This window comes from Ctenopharyngodon idella, chromosome 8, assembly GCF_019924925.1.
Source record: "Ctenopharyngodon idella isolate HZGC_01 chromosome 8, HZGC01, whole genome shotgun sequence".
Taxonomy (NCBI): Eukaryota; Metazoa; Chordata; class Actinopteri; order Cypriniformes; family Xenocyprididae; genus Ctenopharyngodon; species Ctenopharyngodon idella.
Window position 1 is genome coordinate 26555869 of NC_067227.1, and position 25979 is coordinate 26581847.

A 25979-nucleotide genomic window follows, 5' to 3' on the forward strand; every position below is an offset into this window, starting at 1 on the left:
AACTTCTCAAGATCCAGAAAGATATTCAAAACAGTTCATGTGAGTACAGTGGTTCAACCTTAATATTATAAAGCGACGAGAATACTTTTTGTGCGCCAAAAAAACAAAATAACGACTTCTCAACAAGATCTAGTGATGACCGATTTCAAAACACTGCTTCGAATCTTTTGTTTCGATTCAGTGATTCAGTGACAGGCATGCGCGAGTCTGTTATTATGCGCAAACAAACCGCACATTTGCGCTCTCGACTCACTGATCCGCATAGTATTTAAATTCAGTCCTTTGGGATGTCCCTGTGGTCTTGTTTGGTATGGCAGGTTGACGTGCTTATTTGTTTAGGAAATACTTTTAAGTTGTAAAGAACGTTTGCAAAACAGAACACTGAAGGTTTAAATCTATTTTGAATTTCTTCTTTAAAAATAATAACATGGGGTTGAAAAGTTGGCTAATAACACTAAAATACAAATGTTTTTGTGAATTTAAAAAAAAAAAAAGGGGGGGGGGGGGGGGGGGGGCAGTATAATTGATTCGCAGAGGAGGGGGGCCTTGGCGTAAAAAAGGTTGGGAACCACTGATCTAAGGCATGTTTATAAAACCTAATTGAATTAAGGCCTAATCCTGGCTTAATCTAAACCCTGTTTGTGAAACCAGGCCAATATCTCAAATTTTGATATTGTATGATTTTATTTGTTGGATACAGTCCATACCTCTGAGGTGGGACAGGCCAAAATCAGCATCTTAAGGCAGTAAATAGACATCTGATGCATAATTTTGTGTCAGATACTAGTTCAACACATTCAATAGTTCTCACAACAACAAAAAAACATAAGATTTGTGTCTCTAATGCTAACAGGACCGCAAAGTGTACTGTATTTGTGATATATGTGCCTTATGTAAAATGTGAGTTTCATCCTCTAAAAGCGAACCAAGGTCCCCAAGTATCAACACTGAATCAAAGTTTGCCTGGGTGGAATGTGCCTAGTCAGAAACTTTGGACCAGAGTATGTCAATATTTGAGCAAAGGGTGATTCTGGACGAATGGATCAAGGTGTCAATACCTAGACATTCAGGGATGACCAAACAAATTCTGGCTTACAAAGTCTAAATTATTTTTGGGATGTTCTTAATGTTTGTGATAAAAAGGATATTGATGGATGGAATGAGAAAAAAAAATTATAGTGTGGCTCTTCTTTGTTCTACCAGTGAGGAAATAAGGAAACATACAATATGCCTCCTCCGTGTTCAGTCTGTAAATAATAAAAATTGGCCTACTTCATTTTCTTTTTTTTTTTATCTTCACGTTTCATTGTTCAGAATATTTGAAAACACGTTGGAAGATTTTGGGCGCGATGTCAATAACACCACAACTGAGGGAAGATATTAATTTGTGTACACATTAATGGAATTCTTTTTAATAACTATGAGAATGATTTATAGGTGGGTCTGGGACAAGAGAAAATCATTAAAATTAAACGTAAAAAATAAATAAATAAATAAAAAACAAAACATCTTGGCATGGTTAAAAAAAGTTTCCAAGACAGCTTTAATGCGACCTAATAACAAAATGGGGGAAAAGTTTAAATCTAATAGTTTCAATAAAAATCAACCGACTATTACATAAAAGTGCCCAAAGTTTAAAAAAACACTCATATGGTTTGTTTAGCTATGAACTAGAGTTCAAAGAGAGAGAGAGAGAGTTGAGTAGAGTTAAGTGGGAGGGAGTTGAACGTGTGACCAGACGCAGTAAACTTTCTATCACTTTCTAATAGTGTTAGTTTAGTCTGAGTTGAAATAAGGGAAGATGGCGCGGTGGAGCTGCGGTGCCACGTCTTGTTACAAGACAAAATACAAACTAAATCCATTGAACTCTTTTTTATGTGCTTTTATTTCTTTTATAAGTCTTAGTCCTTTAATCACCGAAGCTGGGCTGTACACAGCGTCGGATCAAGTCATTATTTTATCACCGGAGAATGTGGACTCGGTGCTTTTTAACTCCTCCGCGGCTCTTCTCGTGGAGTTTTACGCGACCTGGTGCGGACACTGTGTCGCCTTCTCACCCATCTGGAAAACCCTCGCCAGAGATATTAAAGGTTAGTATGCGCTATATTTCCACATCACGAAGATACGGTACCACAGTAACAGCTGTTCGTGTCCTGCAGCCTCAACAGTGGACTTTCGTTACAATATAATTTACCATGGTAACCTGTTTCCTCTGAAATACCATAGTTACTGTTTTTGTTACTACAATAAAACTGTGGCGTGGCATTATAATTGGTATTATTAGCCACAACTGTTGTCAAATATAAATAAACACAATGGCGGTAATCTTCTACAGGGTTTAAAGGTTATTTTAAATACATTTATTCTGGTTTTACATTAGTGACAATCACTTTGTGTAATTTTGGCCGAAGCTATGGTTAAGATTGTGATGTTTTTTGTGAGAGGTTTATCCTGCTGTCTGTGCAAACTGTTTTTAACAACCTTCAATCTGCACCAAACTTGTAATAATAACCTTAGTGATGACCATGTTCCACTAAGCTGGTAAACTAGTCTAGCTTTCTCAATTTGACACAGACCGCTAACTAGGTGATATAAACGACCTAGTGAGCTGACTACTTTGTGCAATGGCATATACACAAGTCTCAAAACTTAAGCTGCATGCCAAGTGAGCTATCAACATAGTGAGCCTAAATAGTGACTAAGTGTGTATCATAATCATGTGACCTAGTCAGCTGTCTACCAAGTGAGCATGCCTAATGAGCTATATACCTGGCCAGCATTTATGGACATCATTTGTGCATTCAGAGTCTGTTCATTTTGATCCATACTAAATGTAGGCAGTTGATTTAGATTTTGACACACCACCACATTGAAATGTACATATATTTTTTTCCTCTTCTGTTGCCCTAGATTTGAGGTTTTAGAGATTCTAATCTAGGCTGACAGAAAGTATCTTTGTTCTACAAAAACACTTGTCGGCAGACTCTTTTGATACCTGGGAAGTCCCCTTTTTTGAAAGGTTATTGGAGCATATGTTGTGATAACACAGCCTTGTCTTGCCAGACTTTCCTTTTTGAAACCTTACGACATGCAACTGAAATTGATTTGCAAAAATGTTATCAACCCCATTCTGTGCATTGATTCAGTTTCATAAACTCAGCATTGTTTGTGTTGTGTTGCTTTTGTAGAATGGAGGCCTGCTGTGGAACTGGCCGCTATTGATTGTGCTGATGAAAGCAACAGAAAAGTGTGCACCAATTTCGGCATCACAGGATATCCCTCACTGAAGGTAAAGTGCAGTTAGACACCATGCAATTACTGTTGCGGTTGTAGTTGTTTATAATTACAGTTCACCATTTGTTTTCCTGTAGGAAACAATAACACACATACAGTGTTGAGCATAAGAGACTTCTTTGTAAAAAACATTAAAAAAAAAAAACATGCCAACCTCAAAAAATGGCTGTACGCAATTTAATGCAATGCTGATTTTATACAACCATAATTGAAACATTTGAGACAAAGTTGATATTTGAAACATTCGAGACAAAGTTGATATTTAATGATATATATTCCAAACTCTGAAAATGCAAGCAACATCTGAGCAACACAATTTTCTCTTCTGTGTAACCTTATGCAAATTTTTATAAAATGTGACCCTGGACCACAAAACTAGTCATAAGGGTAAATCTTTTGAAACTGTACATCATCTGAAGCTGAATAAATAAGCTTTCCATTGATGTATGGTTTGTTAGGATAGGACAATATTTGGCCGAGATACAACTATTTGAAAATCTGGAATCTGAGGAAAAATCAAAATATTGAGAAAATCGCCTTTAAAGTTGTCTAAATGAAGTCCTTAGCAATGCATATCCACTCACAAAAATACATTTTTTGATAAATTTATGGTAGGAAATGTACAAAATATCTTTATGGAACATGATCTTTACTTAACCTAATGATTTTTGGCATAAAAGAAAAATCGATCATTTTGACCCATACTATGTATTGTTGGCTATTGTTACAAATATACCTGTGTGACTTGTGACTGGTGTTGTGGTCCAGGGACACAAATGTCAGCGTTAACTATGTAAATGTGTGTATACTCAAAATGACAATAAATGGAAATGGTCAAAAATGGTAGACTGCATTTATTAAGAAACTGTGTGTAAATTGTTCATAAAACCATTCTTAACATAAATTGTTGCTGCCACAACAAATGATTTACACAGAAATTCATTCTGCTTGTGTTTCATGAATGAGGCCCATTGCAGATTGCAATAGTTCGACTTGTGAGGTTTTTCCACACAGATGAATCCATTTTATTCGTGAATAACTGTTCTTTGTTCAGTCATGCACTGGTTTGGGCTATTTTGAAGCCAGAGGGATGGACTGATGTAACAGAAACTGTCAGCTCTTTGTCCGTTCTCCATGTAAACATTTAACTGTTGCCATTCCTTAAATTATTATCTGTCATCAGTTTCCTTCAGGAAAACATCCTGAAACTCCTCAATAGATGTTCCTCTACTATTTAGGTCATTTTGTATCTGGATTTTGTTAGTGTAGTTTTGTGTTCTTGACTTAAAATAAAGTGGTCATTCTTATGAAGGGACAGGGTAAAATTCTTCCACGGCTTTGATGAATTTTAAGGGGGAGTAAAAGGAAGAGGTGTTGACTAAAGCTGTCATTGGGGCTCTGCGGGCAACCGATGTGAAGGTCTCAAGTAGCAAAGTTACTGATCTCCTTCTGTCTTTCTCAGTTCTTCCCTGCTTATTCAAGCAGTGAGTCCAGGGGGCAGGAGCTCAGAGGTAAAAATCTTTCTTTATGTATTTTCTTTATTCTTTATTTAGGTCACTTCAAAATTAAAACATTTCTCTCAGTTACTGATGCTCATGTTGTTCCAAACCCTGTTCCAGGAGATCTACCTTCCTGCAGAGTTCAGCTCCAGCCCTGCTCAACACACCTGTCTGTAATTATCAGGTGCTCCTGAAGAGCTTAATTAGCTGATTCAGATGTGTTTAATCAGGGTTGGAGCTAAACCAAAGCCACTGGAAGGCAAGCCTGCAACCTTTAGCCAAAAAAGCGTAACGGCTAATGCTAACGCTCCGCCTCTGGCAGTACGCAGGAAAGGAAACCAGAGGCTGTTTTTTGAATGGATGTCAATGGATGAGAGGCTTCACTATGCTATGCTAATCATTTAATTAATCGACAGCCTGTTTGCTAATCTTCAGCATGTTTTACACTAAACAATACTTTTGTTAGGAACTATATGTAGATTTTAGCTTGATAAAAATGTATTTTTTTTAAGAGAAGGCAGACTAGGGAATGTTGCGACTGATGTCACTGCCATTACACGATTGGCTGAGAGGTGCCGCACGTGATTAAGTTAGCCGTTACGCTTTCTCCAATGGTAAGAGATACAGACCCTCTCATCTCCCTATAATATACAATCTCTGGCTAAACTTTGCTGGTAGGTAGATCTCAAGGAACAGGGTTGGGCACCCCTGTTCCAAACCCTTATGACATTCTTCCTTCTGTAAGAAACATTCCCACAGCTCAGGAGGTTAATAGGGATTACAAGAGAAGAAAAGGGAGTTTTAAACTGTTCCAGCCAAAATAGACCAGGAGAAATGTGGGAAGAGGAACTAGAAATTCCACATGTAGTTGAGGCAAGCTGAATATCTCGCAGTATATTGTTCATTAAATTGGTTGATTGCAAGACCGCAGCAACTGTTGTCTTTTCCACACTGCGAGAGCAAAAGAAAAAGCCACAGAAGTTCTTGTGATATGTCACATTAAAAATTAAGCGCCAGTATTTGACTGACTGAAAATAAAGCATGACAGAACATTTACAAATATATATATTCTAAGTCTTTTGAATATTCATGACAGATAAGTATGTGAAACAGCCATAAATTTATGTTGTTATACTGTCATTCTTGGGTGAGCTATCCCTTTAAATATCCAATCCAATGTCTCAGTCAAGATCTTTGTTGTGCATGATGACTTTACTTTTGTCTATGTATGACAGGGGTGTCCAACCCTAGTCCTGGAGGGCTACCGCCCTGCAGATTTTAGCTCCAACCCGAATCAAACACACCTAAACCAGCTAATCATGGTGTTCAGCGCTGCTTGATAATTACAGACAGGTGTTGGAGCAGGGTTGGAACTGAAATCTGCAGGACAGTAGCCCTCCAGGAGCAGGGCTGGAACCAGTGTTGCCAATTTAGGGATTTTGTCACTAGATTTAGTGACTTCCCCGCCCCTTTTGAGACTTTTTTTTCAAAAGTTTAGGGACAAATTTAGCAACTTCTTGGACAAACCTTATCTAGATTCTTATTTTGCCCACTGATCTCTATTCATATTTATATAGATCAATGAATTTGCCATTATGATGTCATCTAGTGACACTTGGCTACCAGTTTTAGCTACTTTCAATTGAAAGCAGTTGGCAACACTGGTTGGACACCCCTGATGTATGAGCATGTTTTGAATGTCCATGTAGGATTCCCGAGGGATGTGAGAGGCCTTCGGCACTACATTATCAGTAATTTGGAGATGCACAACGAGGCTTGGCCACCAGCTTGTCCACCTTTAGAGACAGCTAGGTTAGAACACAATGTCTTACTTTTCTACTCCAATTTTAAAGCATATCTTCATTTTTATTTGCACTTTGAATCTTAAAAATTTAGACTTGGATGTCACTTTTTATCCTCTCTTTGTTGATTTAACAGTTCTGTGATGTAAAAAGCATTGCTTGTTAGGGTCAGCGAGCATGTTGGTTTTGTGAGCTTTTTAGTCAACACTACTGTGCAAAAAAGTTACTGATAGGGAAGGAAAAGGACACACCATAAGCTTGATTTGCATCATTCTTATTTCTCTATTTTGGTATCATCTGTCAAATCATTGCAGGAAATGCTAAAAAAAGAAAAGAAAAAAAGCCTTTTCTCCTCTGAAAGCCAATAAAGAGAGAGAGCACAGAAATGTCAGAAATTGTTTAGACAGGAATTTAAAGGGATAGTTCACCCAAAAATGAAAATTCTCTTGTCATTTTCTCACCTTCAAGTTGTTCCAAACCTGTATGCTATGTGAAACACGAAAGAAGATATTTTGAAGAATGTCAGTAACCAAACAGTTGATGGGGCCCCATTGACTTCCTTAGTATTTTTTTTTTAATATCTTCTATTGTGTTCAGCAGAAGAAATTCATACACGTTTGGAACAACTTGAAGGTGACTAAATGATGACAGAATTTTCATTTTTGGGTGAACTATCGTGTTTTGATTAATGAAGAATATATATTTTGTGTTAAAGTTAGCATCATAGTTAAATTAGTTCAAGGCTCAAGACTTTGAGTAAGCTTTTAGTAAACTCTGTAGGTAGGATATGAGTAAACTTTAGAGTCAGACCATGTCCTCATTACAGACTGGTTTGCATACATTATCTTAACTCATTTGAATCTAATTTCTCTCCACAGTGAAGCAGAGATAGACAACTTTTTCCAGACCAACAGTGTGAAGTACCTCGCTCTTGTGTTTGAGAGTAAAAACTCCTATGTGGGGAGAGAGGTGAGATCAGTTTACACAAAGATGATTCAAAGGAATAATTCATGTCATTATTTATTCACCATGTCATTCCAAGTCCAGATCCCTTCCATGGAACAAAAAACAAGATTTTAACTAATTTGTTCATACTTTTTTTCAGAATACAGAATACCTTTTGAGTAGGATTTTTTGTTGTTGTATAAAATGTACTAATGGGTTAGATTAGATTAGATTTTTTTTATTGTTGTTTTTATCTTGTGATTTTTTTTTTTTTTTTTTTTTTTTTTTTTTCTTTCTTTCTTTTTTATTTAGGTGACATTGGATTTGTTGCAGTATGAGAATATCGCTGTGCGTAGGGTTTTGGACACAGAGATAAGTTTGGTGTCCAGGTTTGGTGTGACCGATTTTCCTTCCTGCTACCTGTACTACTCGTCCGGAAACATCTCTAGACTGAAAGTGTAAGTGCTCCATTTCCTTCATTCAGCCCTACAGCAGATGTAAAACTTCAGACTGATTTCATGGAAATTTTCAGGAGTAAATTATACATTAAATCATGTAAATTAAGCCTGATGAGTAGATAATTGCCTAAAGAGTGTGGTCATATGACCGAATGCTAACTATTAAAGGATTAGTTCACTTCAGAATGAAAATTTCCTGATAATTTACTCACCCCCATGTCATATAAGATGTTTATGTCCTCCTTTCTTCAGTCGAAAAGAAATTAAGGTTTTTGAGGAAAACATTCCAGGATTTTTCTCCATATAGTGGACTTCAACAGGGTTCAACGGGTTGAAGGTCCAAATTGCAGTTTCAGTGCAGCTTCAGAGGACTCTACACGATCCCAGACGAGAAATAAGGGTCTTATCTAGTGAAACAATCAGTCATTTTCTAAAAAACACTAAAAATTTTATAATTTTTAACCACAAATGCTTGTCTTGCACTAGCTCTGCGATGCGCCATGCATTACATAATCACGTTGGATAGGCCACGCGTGATGTAGGTGGAAGTAGCAATCCAGTGTTTACAAAGCGAACGTGCAAAGACTAAGTCAAATGCCTAACCTAACCTCGGCTGGGATGGTGTAGAGTCCTTTGAAGCTGCACTGAAACTGCAATTTGGACCTTAAACCCGTTGGTAACTGTTGAAGTCCACTATATGGAGAAAAATCCTGGGATGTTTTGCTCAAAAACCTTAATTTGTTTTTGACTGAAGAAAGAAAGACATAAACATCTTGGATGACGTGGGGGTGAGTAAATTATCATTAAATTTTCATTCTGAAGTAACTAATCCTTTAATATTGCTCCTACTGAAAATTATCACACTAAGGTATTACACTTATGTTTAACTTATCCTGTGCTGTTTGTGCTAGCTACAGACATGAATGATACCTCAAATCATGTTTCTTTTTGAGGCGAGGTGTGCTGTTACTTTTCTAAGCAACCAGACTTCCAGATTTTGATCTTGTTTTTGATAAAACAGTTGAAAAAAATCACATAAACTTGCACTTGAGAGACTGAAATGACACACTTCACCTTTAATCTCTCTTTCTTGGTGCATTAGCATGAGCTAGAGCCGAGGCATTTAACTCTTAGATTCTTATAATTAAGCACTTAGCATTTGCCTGATCCTGTCTTCTCAGTTTTATGATCATTAGCCATTGCAGAAAGAATCCCACAACATCTGGCCATGTTAATGAGACAACAGAGTTTTAATACAAGCAATTATTCAGGATCACAGAGCTTTCATAATCATTTCTAACCAGGAGCATAAATCAGAGGTTTGCTTGCTTTGTTATGCTTGTTTGAGAAAAATAACTTGGCATGGGTGTGGGGCTCTTTAGATGACAAATGCAAAAGAGAAATGATTTATGGTTGGCTTATGTTGTTTCCATCCTCCTTGATGGTGTGCGCATGTGTGTGGAGGGGGTTTTAATCTTCTACGCCGAAACAATAGTGCTCTTTTTTTTTTTTCTTTTTTTTTTTTTGCATTTCACCTGCCAAACAGTCCCTGCTCTGCAGAGCAACAGATGGTGTGCCGTCAGGTCTGAATGCGTGATTGATCTCGTGTAGCATGCACAAAAACACAAACACACGCACGCTATCTCCACGATCTCCCTGGGCGAACAGGTCCTTGTGGTCTCAGAAGCGTGCCGTCGGACCCTGGGGACCTCAGGCTTTGCCCCGTCTCCCCGGCGAGGGTTGATTGAAGCCTGGGTAGATGAGGGAGTGTGTGTCCTCCTGTGCGAGAGACTCAGGAATGCACAGTGGTGTTTATTGTTTGATTGCCAGGGTTAGTGAAGAGGGTAATGATCAGTAATGACATCTCATCAGCACACCATACCCACCATCTGTTCATCCGTGGAAGAAAGGTAAATGGATGATAGTGGAAAACAGGAGAAGAGAGACATGGGAGTATAAGCTCACAATGCATTCCTAGACGCATCTAATATTTTTTTGGAAAAAAAGTAACTTTTTAATATTATTCGATCCCAGAATTCTTAAGAAAGGTTTGAATTGGAGTCAAGAATTCAAGAAAGTCAGTTTTATATCTAGAGACTGTGGTAGCCAGTGGTACAGTGGTAATGCCAAATAGTAAGATTTTGTTTTTAAAAATAAATTTATAATTTTATTTAGCAAGAATTCATTCAATCGATCAAAAGTCACAGTAAAGACATTTGTTACATAAGATTTCTTGCTGTTCTTTTGAACTTTCTATTCCTAAAAGAATCTTGGAAAAACATTTTAAGCTTTAAAACATTTCAATCCCAGCATTTTGGATGGTATATAATGTATATAAATGAAATGAACATTTACACTTTAAGAACCACCTTGTCATTTCTTTACCTAAATCTATTGTCTATTAAGCATATTTTACAAACTGCCCTCCCTTTAATATCACTAGGCAAAGATTTTATTCAAAAAGTTTTCTAATGGATATTCATCTGAAAAAAAAAATGTAGAATTTCTGCCAAATATGAAGTTGAAAGATACTTTCTTCATACAGTGTTAGAAGAATCGTTTGTTTATTGTTTGTCAGTCTACTTACAGTTGAGCTCATAAGTTTACATACCCCTTGCAGAATCTGCAAAAATGTTAATCATTTTAACAAAATAAGAAGGATCATGAAAATTGCAAGTTATTTTTATTTAGTAAACTATTTCACATAACAGTTGTTTACATAAAGTCCACAAGACAGGAAAATAGCAGAATTTTTAAAAATGACCCCATTCAAAAGTTAACATACCCTTGTTTCTTAATACTGTGTGTCATTTCCTGGATGATCCACGACTGTTTTTTTTGTTTTGTGATGGTTGTTCATGAGTCCCTTGTTTGTTCTGAGCAGTTAAACTGAGCTCTGTTCTTCAGAAAAATCCTTCAGGTCCTGCAGATTCTTCGGTTTTCCATCTTTTGCATATTTGAACCCTTTCCAGCAGTGACTATATGATTTTGAGATCCGTCTTTTCACACTGAGGACAATTGAGGGACTCAAACAAAACTATTACAAAAGCTGCAAACATTCACTGATGCTCCAGACGATGCGTTAAGAGTCAGGGGTGAAAACTTTTGAACAAGAAGTTGATGTGCAAGTTTTTTTTATTTTGTTTAAAGAACATATTTTTTCATTTAGTTCTGCCCTTTGGAAGCTACAAAAGATACTTACATGTTTCCCAGAAGACAAAAAAAGTACAATTTATTCTGTTCATCCAATTCAAAAAGTTCTTAATGCGTTGTGTTTCCTTCTGGAGCATCAGTGAATGTTTGAACCTTGTTTAATACTTGTGTTTGAGTCCCTCAGTTGTCCTCAGTGTGAAAAGATGAATCTCAGAATCATACAGCCACTGCTGGAAAGAGTTCAAATATGCAAAAGATGCTGGAAAACCAAAGAATCTGCAGGACCTGAAGGATTTTTCTGAAGAACAGAGCTCAGTTTAACTGCTCAGAACAAACAAGGGACTCATGAACAACCATCACAAAACAAAAAAACAGTCATGGATTATCCAAGTAACCACACACAGTATTAAGAATCAAGGGTATGTAAACTTTTGAACAGGGTCATTTTTATAAATTCTGCATTTTTTTTTTTTTTTTTTTTTTGTCTTGTGGACTTTATGTAAACAACTGTTATGTGAAATAGTTTATTCAGGACAGTACTAAATAAAAAAATAACATGCAATTTTCATGATCTTCTTAATCTCAATCTTCTTATTTTGTTAAAATGATTCACATTTTTCTAGATTCTGCAAGGGGGATGTAAACTTTTGAGCTCAACTGTAAAACTGTTCTGCTCATGCCATGCAAATAGCATTTAGTGCTGACAGTGTATTTGTTAACCTATTTGTTGTACTATTTACTTTATTTAGCCTACTATTTACTCAAAATTCACAAATGGGGCTTTTCACACTGTGCTTAAACCCAGGTTATGGTCGTTCTAAACACCGCTTTTAACCCATGGTAAAGGAGCGTTTCACACGTAATTTAGGGTTGTAATTTCCGCATTTCCCTCACTTCCTGTCTATATCTCTATTTTTGGCCATAACTCTAAATCTTGCATGCGAAATCACATACTGTCAGAGTATGTAATGCATTTGATGAAGAACATATTTCTTGACCCTTTATGTTCTGTAAGTGTCCTTATAGTTTAAATGCAATCCATTTTTTGCCTACTGTTTTATGAATACTATGTATTCTGACATACTACTCATTTGGCATACTGCTTTTTGCATACTGTATAGTAGGAAGTAGTTATATTTGGATGTAGAGTGACTGTCTCTACCCTATATCTGGCTGTTATCCAGACTCTAACCTTAACTCTTCTTTTAATTCTTGTCATAAATTGAAATGATTCAACAAGCAGCAGCTCTATAAACATGTACTTTGACCTCTTCTGGAGTCTGACAGACATGACAGCTACTCCACATTCTTTTGTCAAATGTTGATCATGTTTAGTGGTTGTGTGGCCCTCATTCCTTTTTCTCCTCCCTTCTTAGACTCAGTGAAGCTCGTACCTTCTACTCATATGCCCTCCAGAGGTTGCCGGGGGTAGTGCGGACAGGCAGACCCCAGACTCCTATCATTGATCTCATCAAGAACTCTACAGAGGAATGGAGGCCGTTTAACAAGTTAGTGCAAACAAGCTGACATAATCAACCATTAAGCCATTTAAGCCTCAAAATTGTTCATTGTCTTTACACATTTAGTCATAATTTACATATTAATACATAATTTAAATGCATCAGTTACTTACATGGTTACTAGATAAATGCATTGAAATGTTACAGGATGCTAGTTTTTATTAAGTCTTATTACACTTAACAGTAGTTAACGAATATTCAAATATGTACATACTTGAACATTCATAAATCAAAGTTTCATTTGTTAAAGAGAGAGTTCACTCAAAAATGAAAATTCTGTCATCATTTACTAACCCTCATGAAATTTCAAACCCATAAGACTTGTCTTGTGAAGAGATTTATATGACAAACAGATTTATTCTAGGCTTTTATTCACATATGAAAATATATGCATAGAGCATATGGTAATATAAAAAATCACATATGGTAAACAGGGAAACTTGTGCATTGGTAACATGCTAAAATGAACTTCATTGGTTCTCATGCAAGAAATGATTGTATCTCTTCATAATACTTGGATTAACCACTCAATTAATATGGATTCATTTTACGACCCCTTTATAACCTTTTTGGATATTTTTGGTTTTGGTAACCTGGACTTTCAAAGGAGGGACAGAAACATCTCAGGTTTCATTAAAAAAAAATAGTTATAGGTTTGGAATGAAATTAGGGTGAGTAAAAGATGACAGAATTTTCATTTTGGGTGAACTATCCCTTTAAGTGTTAGTGTGATGATGTTTTCTACAGTAATTATGTATTATAGTTAAAGGGATAGGTCAACCAAAATTTAAAATTCTCTCATTTACTCATGCCATCCCCAATATACATGACTTTCTGTCATAAACAAATATACACAAATAATGATTTTTACGGGAGAAAAAGCAATCTCTGAGTCCAAATAATGCAAGTGAATGGATGCCGCTCGGTTGACGCTCAAAACCACACACACCGATCGTGACGGTAACATGGAAGGTAACAATGTCCCTCTCAAGAACGCCTGTATGATAGTAAACCGGATGCAAAGATTTATAGTTAAAGTTTAAAATATTAGTATTTTTCCTACACACACCTGTCGTTTCACTTCAGAAATCATTGATTCATTCCCTGGGGTCATATGAATCACCATCACGATCGCCGTGTGTGCTTTTTCAATCGCCAACTGAGCGGCACCCATTCACTTGCATTATATGGACTTGCAGAGATTGATTATTTTCCTAAAAATCTTCATTTCTGTTTATCCGAAGAAAGAAATTCATATACATCAGGAATAGCATGAGGGTGAGTAAATAATTTTTGAGTGAACTATCCTTTTAAAGTCTTAACAAAATTGTTTACTGAATCATGTGGACTCTTTCATAGTTGCCTCTCATGATTTAAATAGTACACACAATGTCAGTGATCATCCTACATAGAGCTTTTTATGTGTGTGTATTTAGGACACGTGTGTATATGTCAGATTTGGAATCAGCGCTGCATTACTCTCTGCGTGTAGAGCTGTCTAGTCATATCATCATCAGTGGAGAAGATCTGACTGCACTCAAAAAGTACATAGATGTACTGGCTAAGGTGAGTCACGTCAGTAAACACACATTAAATATCCACTTTTTAAAATATCTACACTTTTATATCACCATAACTGTATCAGCCAAGTCAGTTCACATGACAAACCACTAGAGGGAGATACACTGAACATTTCAATCCAAGATGAGTTTTTCAACCCTTATCACAAAGATTTTCAGTGCTTGTGGCCTTAAATGATCCTGGAGATCAAGTACACCATATGGTCATATGGATGTTTCAGGGTGAAAATATATTAGCACTTATGATAAAAATGGTACAGCGGTTTTAAACGCTTGATGTTGAAATGTTTTCACTGCAGCATGTTAACTGCTGATGTTATTTTCTGACATTTAAGAATACATCCAAAGAGCTGAAAAAAATGATAAAGGATTTGTGCAACTTAAATGATACCGCTTTTTTTTTTTTTTAATGAAAAGAAAATGATTTAGCAATTGCTTATCTTAAAAAAACATGTATTTCACTGCATTTGTGTATGGTTCTGTTGCTTCCTCATATGTTTATTTTTCTTTAATTATACATTCTAACAATCTTTCTCACAAGAAATGTTCAGGTAACATTTCACCTAAAAATCAAATAAATAAATATTAAATTATTTTGCAGAAATGGCCATTAAGGTTCATTGTATTATGTGACCTTATTTTAATGATAATAAATATAATATCTTGTATATTATATGTTTTGATTTAAGAGGGTGAAATATGAACTGAACATTTGAGATTCACTCGAATATTCTCTTTCTTCTTTCTCTTTTCCTTCTCTACCGGATCAGACACGTGCCGCAGATCTCTTTGATGAGGTCTGAGACAATGACCTTTCGCTGGCTTTGCGTCCGTCCAGCGTAGCACTGCCAATCTCTCTGATTATTTAGGCCTCTCTAGGGAAGGTCTACACAGATGCCTGGAGGAGTGGCAGGGGCCCTGGGCAGGCCTCCCATTAACTGTGGTTAGTTTTGTCAATATTCCCGACTCCCTCTGGTATTCCAGTGTTAGCTGGGCCTCTTCAGAGTGTCCTTGCTGTTTTTGGCCTGCTCTTTTGAGCTGCCTTGTTAAACAGACACGCTGGCTGCATTAATTGACAGTCTGTGAAGAGGAAGTGTTTAACCCCACTAAAGCAAAGCATGGAGAGATTAATGGTGGCACGGAGGAACAAGCACATTCTCACACACACACACACACACGCACACGCACACGCACACGCACACACACACACACACACTCACTCCGTGTTCTGAGCTGAAGATCTGTACAGTGGCTTGAATGCTAAACACTGTTAGGTTGCTTACAGGTTTGGTGCTTTAGATTAAGATGCTTAGAATGCAGACAGACTGATGTAATGGGGTAATCCTGTGAACCTGCCCTCTTGTCCTGAACCTTTTCCTGCACCAGGTGACCCTGGGGTCTTCTGTGCCCACAGGGAAAACCAAATTACAGACAAATATAAATGTATAAAATATATGTTAGGTAGTATTACAATTTAAAATAGCTGTTTTCTATTTTATATATTTAAAAATGTAATGCAATGTAATGTAATTTATTTTATATATATATATATATATATATAAAATACACACAGTACTGTGCACCACCAGCTTTGTTGATTTAGTAATGTTTTAATGACCGTCCATATTTATTTTTCAGTCTCTTAATTACAATACAAACAGAAAATACAGGAAATATGTACGCAAATTGTAAAAAAAAAAAAAATCTGAACAAAATTGTTTCTTTAAGCAAATATCAGATTTTGAAAGTTTTCTTGGCCTTCCAATCCTTTTCCGTTCCATTTAGGTCACAAAATACTTGCCACTTTAGCCTATAAAAGCTGTTTTTTCTTTTTTTTTTTTTTTTTTTTTTACAATTTTTCATACAAATTTACTGTATTTTCTGGTTATATTCTAATAAAGAGACTGAGAAATAATTATATATGGTCATTATATCATTGCTAAAACCAAATCTAATGGTGGCCTAAGACTTTTGCACAGTACTGTGTGTGTGTGTGTGTGTGTGTGTGTATATATATATATATATATATATATATATATATATATATATATATAATATAAAGAGAGAGCATTTTTATGTTTTTAATTTTATTCTTATGAGTGACATTTTTGAAAATAAGGCATTTCAAAAACTGACAAATAACATTCTCATTGCCATTAAAGTGAAATTACTGAATCTAAACATAGGAGCCTTATAGCTGTTAGCACAGCGGTTTACTGCCAGAATGGAGTTTGACACAGAAGTGTTTTCCTCGGTCACGCTGTTGCTCAACGTATCTAGGTTTGCAGCACAATCCGGATTTGTATGAATCAGAACATGTATTTGAGGATTAAAAGAGTGGATCTTGGAGACATGAGAGCATTACAAAGAGGCTTTAGGATTACCCATCTTTATCCTGCTTTCTTGAAAGAGGCTTCCTGCCATGCAAGAGGGAGAGAATAAAACAAGGAATTAGAAGGCAATTTGAGGTCCAGATCCAGCCGTGCCTCCATCTTTTATCTTAGGGCATGGTGTCCTAAATGTCTGACTCTGTTTCCTGTTTCATTCTAACAGCTTTCAGAGATCCCTAATGTTGGTGGACAACTAGCACCTGCTGTTGGTTAGTGCCATGATAACAGGGAAACATTTTAGATGGCTTTTACATGGCCCACTTGTATTTGAGTCCCAGAGGGTGAGATTAAACTGGGGTCTTCTTCAGGGCCGGGCCAACAGATGCCTTCTCTTTTGAACCACTGCCGAGAGAGAGACTGTGGTTTCTCGAATGCTGATACTAATCGGATTGGAGATGACATATTGCTAGGGTGAAGTGGATTGTCATGGTCCGAAGGGGAGGAAGAAGGGAGAGCGGGGGGCTGAATCAGTAAGGACAGTGATTGGAAAGGGCTGTTTGTGGTTAGTGATCTATATCCCTGCTTTGGTAGATGGAATATGCAGAGGCTGTTAGAAAAATACTTTTGGAGACCTAGTCTGAATATCAGAGTATCTAAGAGTAAAACATTGTCTTCTCTTGAAAAGATAATCACTACAGATGTCCTTAAAAGTATTTAGACACTTAAGTCACTCTTAAAAATACCTGAATGTTATTGCATTAGATAGCAAAGTATCATGGCATCTGCAAACAGATGACTTTTCCGTGCCGTTTTGCTATTAACTTTAACAAACTGGTCCGATTTTTAGTAGACGTGTTAAGTCAGTTTCCCTAAAGCTCACACATCGACTATGGGCATGTAATATTTAACAACTGAACACAGTAACAAAACAGCTGCTGAACAGCATGTCTATTGTTTTATCACTAACACTGTACAATAAGGTTCAATTCTTTATATTAGTTAATGCTTTACGTTTAATAAACTAACAAAGTACAACAATATTTAACAATATATAACTTTTATTAATCTAGGTTAATGTTAATTGATAAATATTCTTTTTTTTTTTTTAGGTTCAATATCATAATACAGTAGTTGTATAAATAAAAGATTTGTTAATATATTCATATATGTAGAAATGAACATTAACCTATAATGAATAAATGCTGAAGTAGTATTGTTCGTTGTTATTTCAAGATAACGAATATGTTTTTACTAATTGAACCTCATTATGACATGTTACCGTGTTGTAATTAAAAACAAACTTTGCTAATGTGCTATATTTTTCCAAAGTAAATGCAAATATTTTGTTATATAATGTTATGACATGCATACATTTTACACTGCCGTTTAAAAGTTTGGGGTCGGTAGGATTTTTAAAATAAGTCGGCTCGATTTGATCAAAATACAGTAAAGATGGTGAAATATTATTGCAAATTTAAAAAAAAAACTTTTCTATTTTAATATACTTTCAAATTTACCATGTAAAAACCAATGCAAAGCTGAATTTTCAGCATCATTACTCCAGTCTTCAGTGTCACATGATCCTTCAGAAATCATTCTAATATGCTGATTTGGTTCTCAAGAAACATTTCTTTGTAGAAACCATGATAGATTTTTTTCCTCAGGATTCTTTAATGTATAGAAATATAGAAAGTTCAATAGCATATGCGCATATATATATATATATATATATATATATATATATATATATATATATATATATATATATATATATATATATATATATAATAAAATATATTATACACAGACACTTTTGGGGCCAGTGTAGATCAAAGTATGTGAGCCAGATGACTGCATTGTTTTCTTTTCTCAACCCACACTTTTAACTTTACCTTTATTAACCACTATTATAACTACTGCCTTTACACTATTAACCAGGTCAAATATCGAGTCCATTAGGATTAGTATCTGTGTACTTTCTTCATGCAACTCTTAAAGAGACTTTGCAGCATAACAGAATGATTCCACGGCATCTCATTCACTAGCTGCCAGCACCCTGGAGAGTTATTCACACACAGTAGGCGTTGTTGTTTTGATTGCAGTGATTCAGAACAGAGTTTTCTCCTAGTTTTGAACAATGCCTTTTGTATGAGCAATCCCAGATTACCCTCTTCAGCATCCAGGTCTGTTAATGAGCTTTTCACACTAGTTAGAGGCCAGACCAGTGCACAGATCTATTCAATGACACACACACACACACAGGGACTGACTAGTAGAGACTTTTGACTTTTCCCACCTGTGCAGCTTTGATTAGCTTTCCGCCTTGGCTGCGTTCTCAATGGCCGAATCTCCCAGATTAAGGAAACAAATCAGAATGGAGTGGGGCATTGGGGTTAAGTAAATCTCTGCAAGGCCTTTTTAAGTGAGCTGCGTTTTAATAGAGATCCTGTTAGAGGGTGATGAATAGAAGGCCGCACCATGCTGAACAGATGGCCACAGGAAAATTGAAAAGACGCAAGAGCACAAATCAAAGAAAGGTGCACCTCTGGGATCCTGTAGGGCCTCCCCACAAACACACACACACAGGCATTGGCCTGCACTAATGTGGCTGTGTTTATGGGGCCATGACGGAGTGTTAGTGTTGGCTTTGTGGCCCCAGCTCAGACACAGAATTGTAAGGTCAGCACTGGCATCCATCCAGGGCCATTGAATCTGTCCATTCCCTCGTGCCACATGGCTCAGGCTGATCATTACTTCACTGAGCTTCCAGAGTCTTCCATACACACATTCTTTAACACTATAAAATTTGCACTGGTGTAAGAAGGTGCATCTACCAGTAGTTAATTCAGTGTTTCTTTTTAATACTAAAAAAAAAGACTTAATATTTTTTAAAAACATTAAACATTATTAAATTAAGGTAAAAAAATGTTCTTTGTTTCATTGGTTTAGAGGATTGCAATGTGTGGTTTCACTGTTACTTAGCGTCTTCTAGTAGCACATTAGCAAATTTAGTGATCTCACCATTTGACAACAGCTACCGGCGTTGCAGAAATAGTTGTCACATTTATTAGGTTTAAAAGGACTTATGTAAATAATGAGATGTTTTAGTCTACAAGTGTGTGATTGTGTGTGTGCTTGTTTTGTTTGTGTAGTATTTCCCAGGTCGTCCGTCCGTAAAGAGTGCACTGAAGATCATGGACAGCTGGTTACATCAACAGACTGGGGCAGAGATCAAATACAGCGATTTCAGAGATGTGCTGGACAATACTGTGCTGGTTAGTCAAGCTTACCTGAGCAGAACATCTCAAAGTGCTCTGGTTTTCATTTTTTGTTTCCATTTATGACTATAAATAAGAATTTTACAACCAGACATTTGATATAGCAAAGTACTGCATTTATTTTGAAAAGGTACCTGAATTTGTCAATACTTTGACGTAAGCATTTCTCCACTTAGACTTGTGTCATGAGGTCAGTGTATTGGGAGACTGTCACTCATCTAAATTTATTAAAACATCTATTTAAACTATTTAAGCTGTTGCAAGCACAATTTCAAGCCATGCCATTCAACATCAAACGCAGGCTGCATAAAAACAGCCTGCATGTGATGCAGCCTTTCATATGGCTAAGGCATAGTGATAATGCACTATGGTTAGATGTTCAAATGTAGTCAAAAGAGTTGCCTTTACTTAAAAGGATAATTCATCCAAAAATGAATTTTCCTTCATCATTTACTCACTCTCATGTCGTTCCAAACTGGAAAGGCTTTCTTTCTTCTGGAGAACACAAAAGATATTTTGAAGAATGTTCAATGAAAGTCAACGGGGTCCAAAACAACACTAGACCCTAGTGACGTTCATTGTATGGACAAAAAGCACTTTTGACATTTTTCAAAATATCTTCTTTTTTGAAGAAAGAGAGTAAATGATGACAGAATTTTCATTTTTGTTTGAACAAGATGCCTATATACACAAACACATGCCTACATACACAAACATACTCTGGATCAGTTAGTGACATCATTAGCTTTTAGCCACCCAGTCAATCAATCAATGAATCAATGAAGTAGGAAGGCGTCCTATAAGGAAAAGGGCTGATGTCATCAAGATCATCGCCTCTTATAGGCACGCCCACCAATCAACTGCTGAGTGACTCTGCACAAGAGATGGACCAATGGGAGATCTGGATTCATTCCAAACCAGGCCTAAGAGTTTAAATGCTGTTTGATATTTGCTTTTATTTATGCATTAAGTGAAATTGTGTTATCTTCATAAATTATATGAAGATATGATTGAAAATAATCCCTGATAAGGTTTCATTTCCTATAACACTCATACCTGCTTTAAATGCAGTATCCACCTTACTTCATTTGAGGACTTACTGAAAGGAAAATTGATTGACTTCAATTGATTCTTGTCATTTAAGTGAAACACAAGTCAATTGAGACTGCATTTTTGTATATGTGTGTGTGTGTGTGTGTTTTGTTTTTTTTAGACGAGCGATGCCGTGTTGCCTGAGGGTGTTCGGTGGGTGGGCTGCCAGGGATCTCAAGCCCGATACCGTGGATACCCCTGTGCTGTTTGGACACTCTTCCATGTGCTTACGGTGCAGGCCAAACAAATTGGCAGCTCAGGTACTATTAATAGGCATAGCACCTCAACTAGAGAGTGAATGCTCCCTTCTTTTTTTAAACATTTATAATTAGTAGTCTTCCAAATGTCTTGCTCAAAGGGACAATGGTGAAATGGGAAAGTTGCTTATTACATTTTCATGAAAGATTTTTCTTTGTAATAATGTGCACTGATGTTTACAATAAGAACCAAAACAGTTTTTCTGCAGCTCAAACGGTAGCAAGGTAAAGCCATGGATCTCGATTCCCATGGAATGCATAATTAAACTGATCTATACCATAAATGTAACAGTGGGCTCCACAAATATTGGCAACCTTGGTAAATATGAGCAAAACTGACTGTGAAAATTAATATTTGCAATTTCTCCTCTTAGTCTTTAATTCAAAATATTCTTTTTCTGAAATATATGTATTCCACAATTATTGGCACCCCCTTCGTTTAACACTTTGTGCAACCTCCTTTTTCCAAGATAACAGCTCTGGATCTTCTCCAAGAATGCGTAATAAGGTTGATGAACATATGGCAAGAGATCTGAGACCATTCCTTCGTACAGAATCACGCCAGATCCCTCAGATTCAGAGGTCCATGCTTGTGGACTTTTTTCTTCAGCTTATCCCACAGGTTTTTTTTTTTAGTGGGGTTTGGTTCAGGGGACTGCTATGTAAATGGCGAAAACCTTCATTTTGTGGTCGGTGAACTTTTCTATTGTTTATTTTGAGATCGTGCTTTGGATCATTGTCATCCTGGAAGCATGTTTAAGCCTCCTGACAGTGCCAGTCAGGTCTTGATTTAATATCTGCATGTACTTAATGAAGTTTCTGATACTGTGTATCCTAACAAGTTGTCCAGGGTCTTTGGAAGAAAATTAGCTCCATAGCATACTTCACAGTGGGGGTGAGGTACTTTTCTACATGGCTATTTTTCTGTCTATGCCAAACCCACCTCTGGTGTTTTTCCAAAAAGCTTTATTTTGGTTTCATCTGACCATAAAACCCAGTCCCACTAAAAGTTCCAGTAATGCCTTGCAAACTGTAGGTGCATGAGATTGCTGTTTGATGTCACCAAAGGCTTTTGCAACTTTCCCAAACAAGTTGTGGTTTTATAGGTGAGGTCTGATCATAGTTTTAGAGACTTTCTGACCACAAGACCCAACTAGAATCTGAAATACTTTGATCCTTACAGTTTGTTATGCGACTCCATCCTCCTCAGTGTGTGTGGGGCCAGTATAGACACACGTCCTCTTCCAGGTAGATTGTTACAATCTCCAGTTATTTAAACTTATTAATTATTGCCCAGATAGTGGAAATGAGTATTCCAACAATTAAAATATTATTGTATAGCCATTTCATGATTTGTGCAGCTCAACAACCTTCCATAGTGATAGATGACTATAGGAATTTGGCCTGTGTGTCACTTCATATTTAGAGCCCAGTGAAACAGAAAGACATGACTTTTCACTAAAGTGTTCCTGATCACTAAAGTGAACTTAAAAACATACCATGGGAATATACTTAATATATATTATATAACATACTTAATTTGTAGGGATGGTAATAAATTTGCCGCACATATTTTGGAGAAAACCGTATTTATTTCATTTATTCCATATTTATATTTTGTGTAAATTAACTTCAGTTAAAGGTTACATTTTTGTGAATATTTTGAATGAAAGACTTAGAGGAGAAGTGGCAAAAACAAATTTTCAGTCAGATTTGCTCTTTTTTTTTTTTTTCTTTCTTTTTTTTTTACCAAGGGTGCCAATATTACAGCCCACTGCAAGTCGCTTTGGATAAAAGCGTCTGGCAAATGCACAAATGTAAATCTATTTAAAAAGTAAAAAGGGTCAATTTAGATTTCATGTCGACTTTTTCATGATTTCGGGCTTGTAAAAAGCAACATTATCTTTCAGAAATGCAATATGCTAAAAAGAACAAATCAATGAAACATCAGTCAGGAAGTGTCTCGCACAGTCTGCTTTGTTGATCTGTAATCTTTTTGTGCAGTTTCTGCTGCAGACCTCACGTTTCAGGCTTATGTAAATGAAACACTGTAAGTGGTCTAATGAATCTGGGACTGAATTATGTGGCCCATCTTGGCCTGTTGGTGACCTCGAGAGCTGCCATCAGCTGCCCTGTGTCACAACCTTCAAGGCCTTTTAGAGACAGATGAGCTCTGGCTATTGTGTAAGGAAGGCTGACATGCATCTGTATTAGGCTGTGTGTGGCCGTCTGTGTTTTCCTCAAGCATGTTTATGGTGCATTTTGTTGAAAAGTCTATCTTCATCCCATACATATACACACACCAGAGTGTCACATTCCAGGAAACCAGTGTGCCGGTGTTATTCTTGGGCCTTATTTTGCTGCTGGAAAAGTAATTGTGTGTAGGTAGAAGAGAGGGATTTGTTTAGATTATTGGAATCTGAAGGGTTAATATAAGACCCAGTGAACACAGCTTCTCCACTCACACTTAATCCAGAGGCTTACAGTGGGCGGAAGAAGAGCGGAGGGGGCATCTGCGTGTGGATGCGTGTTTGTGTTTGTGCGAGCGGTTGGAGGGGGGTCATGTAACCTGCAGATGGAAGGCCAGGGACGGGGTGTCCATCTGTCCACTGGCAATGCTCTGGATTATGTCCACTAGCTAAACACGGAAAGAAAGAAGTGCACTAAACACAACACTAAACTAACTTAGAGAGCATTCGAGGTGGGAGCTGACCTGTCTCAGTCCTGGTACCTGCAGCGACTTGTCCTCAGAATGTGTTGTGTTTGAGAGAATTAGTGTAGGTCAATCTGGACTCCAGAGATTGGTTAGATAGTGGCCTATTGTGTGTCTGAATTAACAGGTGTCTACATTTTTTGATTAGATTACTGAAGTTGTCATGCATTATCTAACTATTTTACAGGAGAGGGTCAAATGTTATATTATATATATAATTTGTTTTTTAAATTTTAAATTAGCATATTTTTATTAAGCTATGATTGAGAAATAATGCCTTGTTGGCAATATAAAATAATAACATTTTATCATTTTTGCTATTATTCTTGTTGTTATAAATTAATATATATGATTATATAATATATTAATATTATATTCTATATGCTTCATGCACCAAAAGTTAGCAGTGCTTCTTTTGCAATCACACTTTCGTTCTTTTTTTTTTTTTTTTAACTTCCTCTTTTACTTTTTTTTTTTTTTGTCCATTTCCTCTTTTCTTTCTTCTCTTTCTGTCTCTTGATCGCAGACCCTCAGGAAGTGTTGCAGGCGATGAGAGGCTATGTCAGCAGTTTTTTCGGGTGCAGGCCCTGTGCAACTCACTTTGAGAGTATGGCCCAGGAGAGCATGGATCATGTGCCCTCGCTGCCTTACGCTATCCTCTGGCTGTGGATTCGCCACAACCGGGTCAACAACCGCCTGGCAGGTGAGTATTTTCAGTGTAAACAAATGTAAAGTGTTGAACATAAACGAATAACATTTAACATGGCTCCAAAAAGTATTTGGACTGTGTTTTGGAATTTATTTCCACTTAAAACTGGAAATACACATTTTAATTTAATTCACTGCATTAAAAACACTTTTCTGAGCCATTTTTCAAATCGCATTCAACCAACTGGTGGATGTATGAAGTCAGTTCACACAGGCATCCTAGCAGAGTAATTATAGGTGTCGTTCATCAAAATTAACTATGGACCAAGGATATTATTCAGTCCTGTCACTCATGACCATAGTATAGAGCAGGAGAAAAGAAGAGAGCACACCAGGAGTTTTGGGGTGGATTTTCCCTCTCCAGAGCACCAGTGCAGCTTCTTCTCTTTAAATCCCTTTAATTCGACGATCCTCTGGGCAGACACCAGCTGTCCTCTTCTCTTCTATCTGTCTATCTCTCTTTTTCTCTGTCCCTACACTTATATCCATCCCTTTTTCTATTTCTCACACCTTCTGTTGCTCCCCATATAATTTCCTGTTTTACAAATACAGTGGTGTTTTTCATTTTATTATTTTATTTTTATTTATTTTTTTGTTTTGTAAGGCGCTTTGGATAAAAAGGGTCTGCTAAATGAATTAATTTAAATCTAAAAAAAAAAAGTATTTTATTTTATTTTATTTTGAAGTTATACTCGTTTATTGTTCTGATAAAAACATTGTCTGTTACCTTACAGTTTTAATAAGAATTCACTAGTAAAAGTGAATGGCTACATAGTTGACATTTCATAAATAAAAATCTTAGTTATCTCTCTGACAACTTGTCAACCTGCATGACTGTTGTCCATAAGGGCTATAAAGGGGGTTAGTTGCCTCTCTTCACACATGCTTAATTCATTTGTTTGTCCTCTTTTGATGTCTCCTGCCTCTTTAGCGTCTGTTCCGTTTTACCAGCCATGAAGTCATGAATAATTGGACAAAAGTCCCCCATGTGTGTTCCCCTATGGCTCTTCTGTGTCCCTGGGTCCCCTGTCACTTCTGCTGATTAGGTCTCACTGTCTCTTGTGTCCCGGGAGTGTCATTCCCGCCGCTTGACAATTGATAAAGCAACAGTGTCTCCTGCCTGGGGCACGCGGCCCTCTATTCCCCAGACACCCGGGACAGCAGGTGGCACACGCCACGCCGCCAGCATCAAGCCTTCCTCTGCTTTGTAATCTCTGGCCCAAGTGGCTTACACAGAGTGTGTGTGAGGTGGGTGGCGCTCTCCCCTCCTCCTCCTCCTCCTCCACCTTCGCCTCCCACCCTTCGACACCCTTTATTCCTCTCGGTCCCCAAGAGGGACCCTCCTTTTCC

General features: G+C 36.9%; 1 protein-coding gene across 1 annotated transcript in view; it reads left to right on the plus strand.

Moving 5' to 3' along the window:
* Positions 1 to 1742: 1742 nt before the first annotated feature.
* The window catches only part of qsox1 (quiescin Q6 sulfhydryl oxidase 1), a 30055-nt gene continuing 5818 nt past the window's right edge, over positions 1743 to 25979 (plus strand). The window contains exons 1-11 of the mRNA XM_051903412.1: positions 1743 to 2090; positions 3189 to 3289; positions 4757 to 4805; positions 6503 to 6605; positions 7474 to 7564; positions 7853 to 7998; positions 12528 to 12659; positions 14108 to 14237; positions 19734 to 19856; positions 21073 to 21211; positions 24448 to 24624. Of these exons, the coding sequence (XP_051759372.1) occupies positions 1802 to 2090; positions 3189 to 3289; positions 4757 to 4805; positions 6503 to 6605; positions 7474 to 7564; positions 7853 to 7998; positions 12528 to 12659; positions 14108 to 14237; positions 19734 to 19856; positions 21073 to 21211; positions 24448 to 24624 (1480 nt within the window). The 5' untranslated portion in view covers positions 1743 to 1801. The remainder of the gene's footprint in view (positions 2091 to 3188; positions 3290 to 4756; positions 4806 to 6502; positions 6606 to 7473; positions 7565 to 7852; positions 7999 to 12527; positions 12660 to 14107; positions 14238 to 19733; positions 19857 to 21072; positions 21212 to 24447; positions 24625 to 25979) is intronic.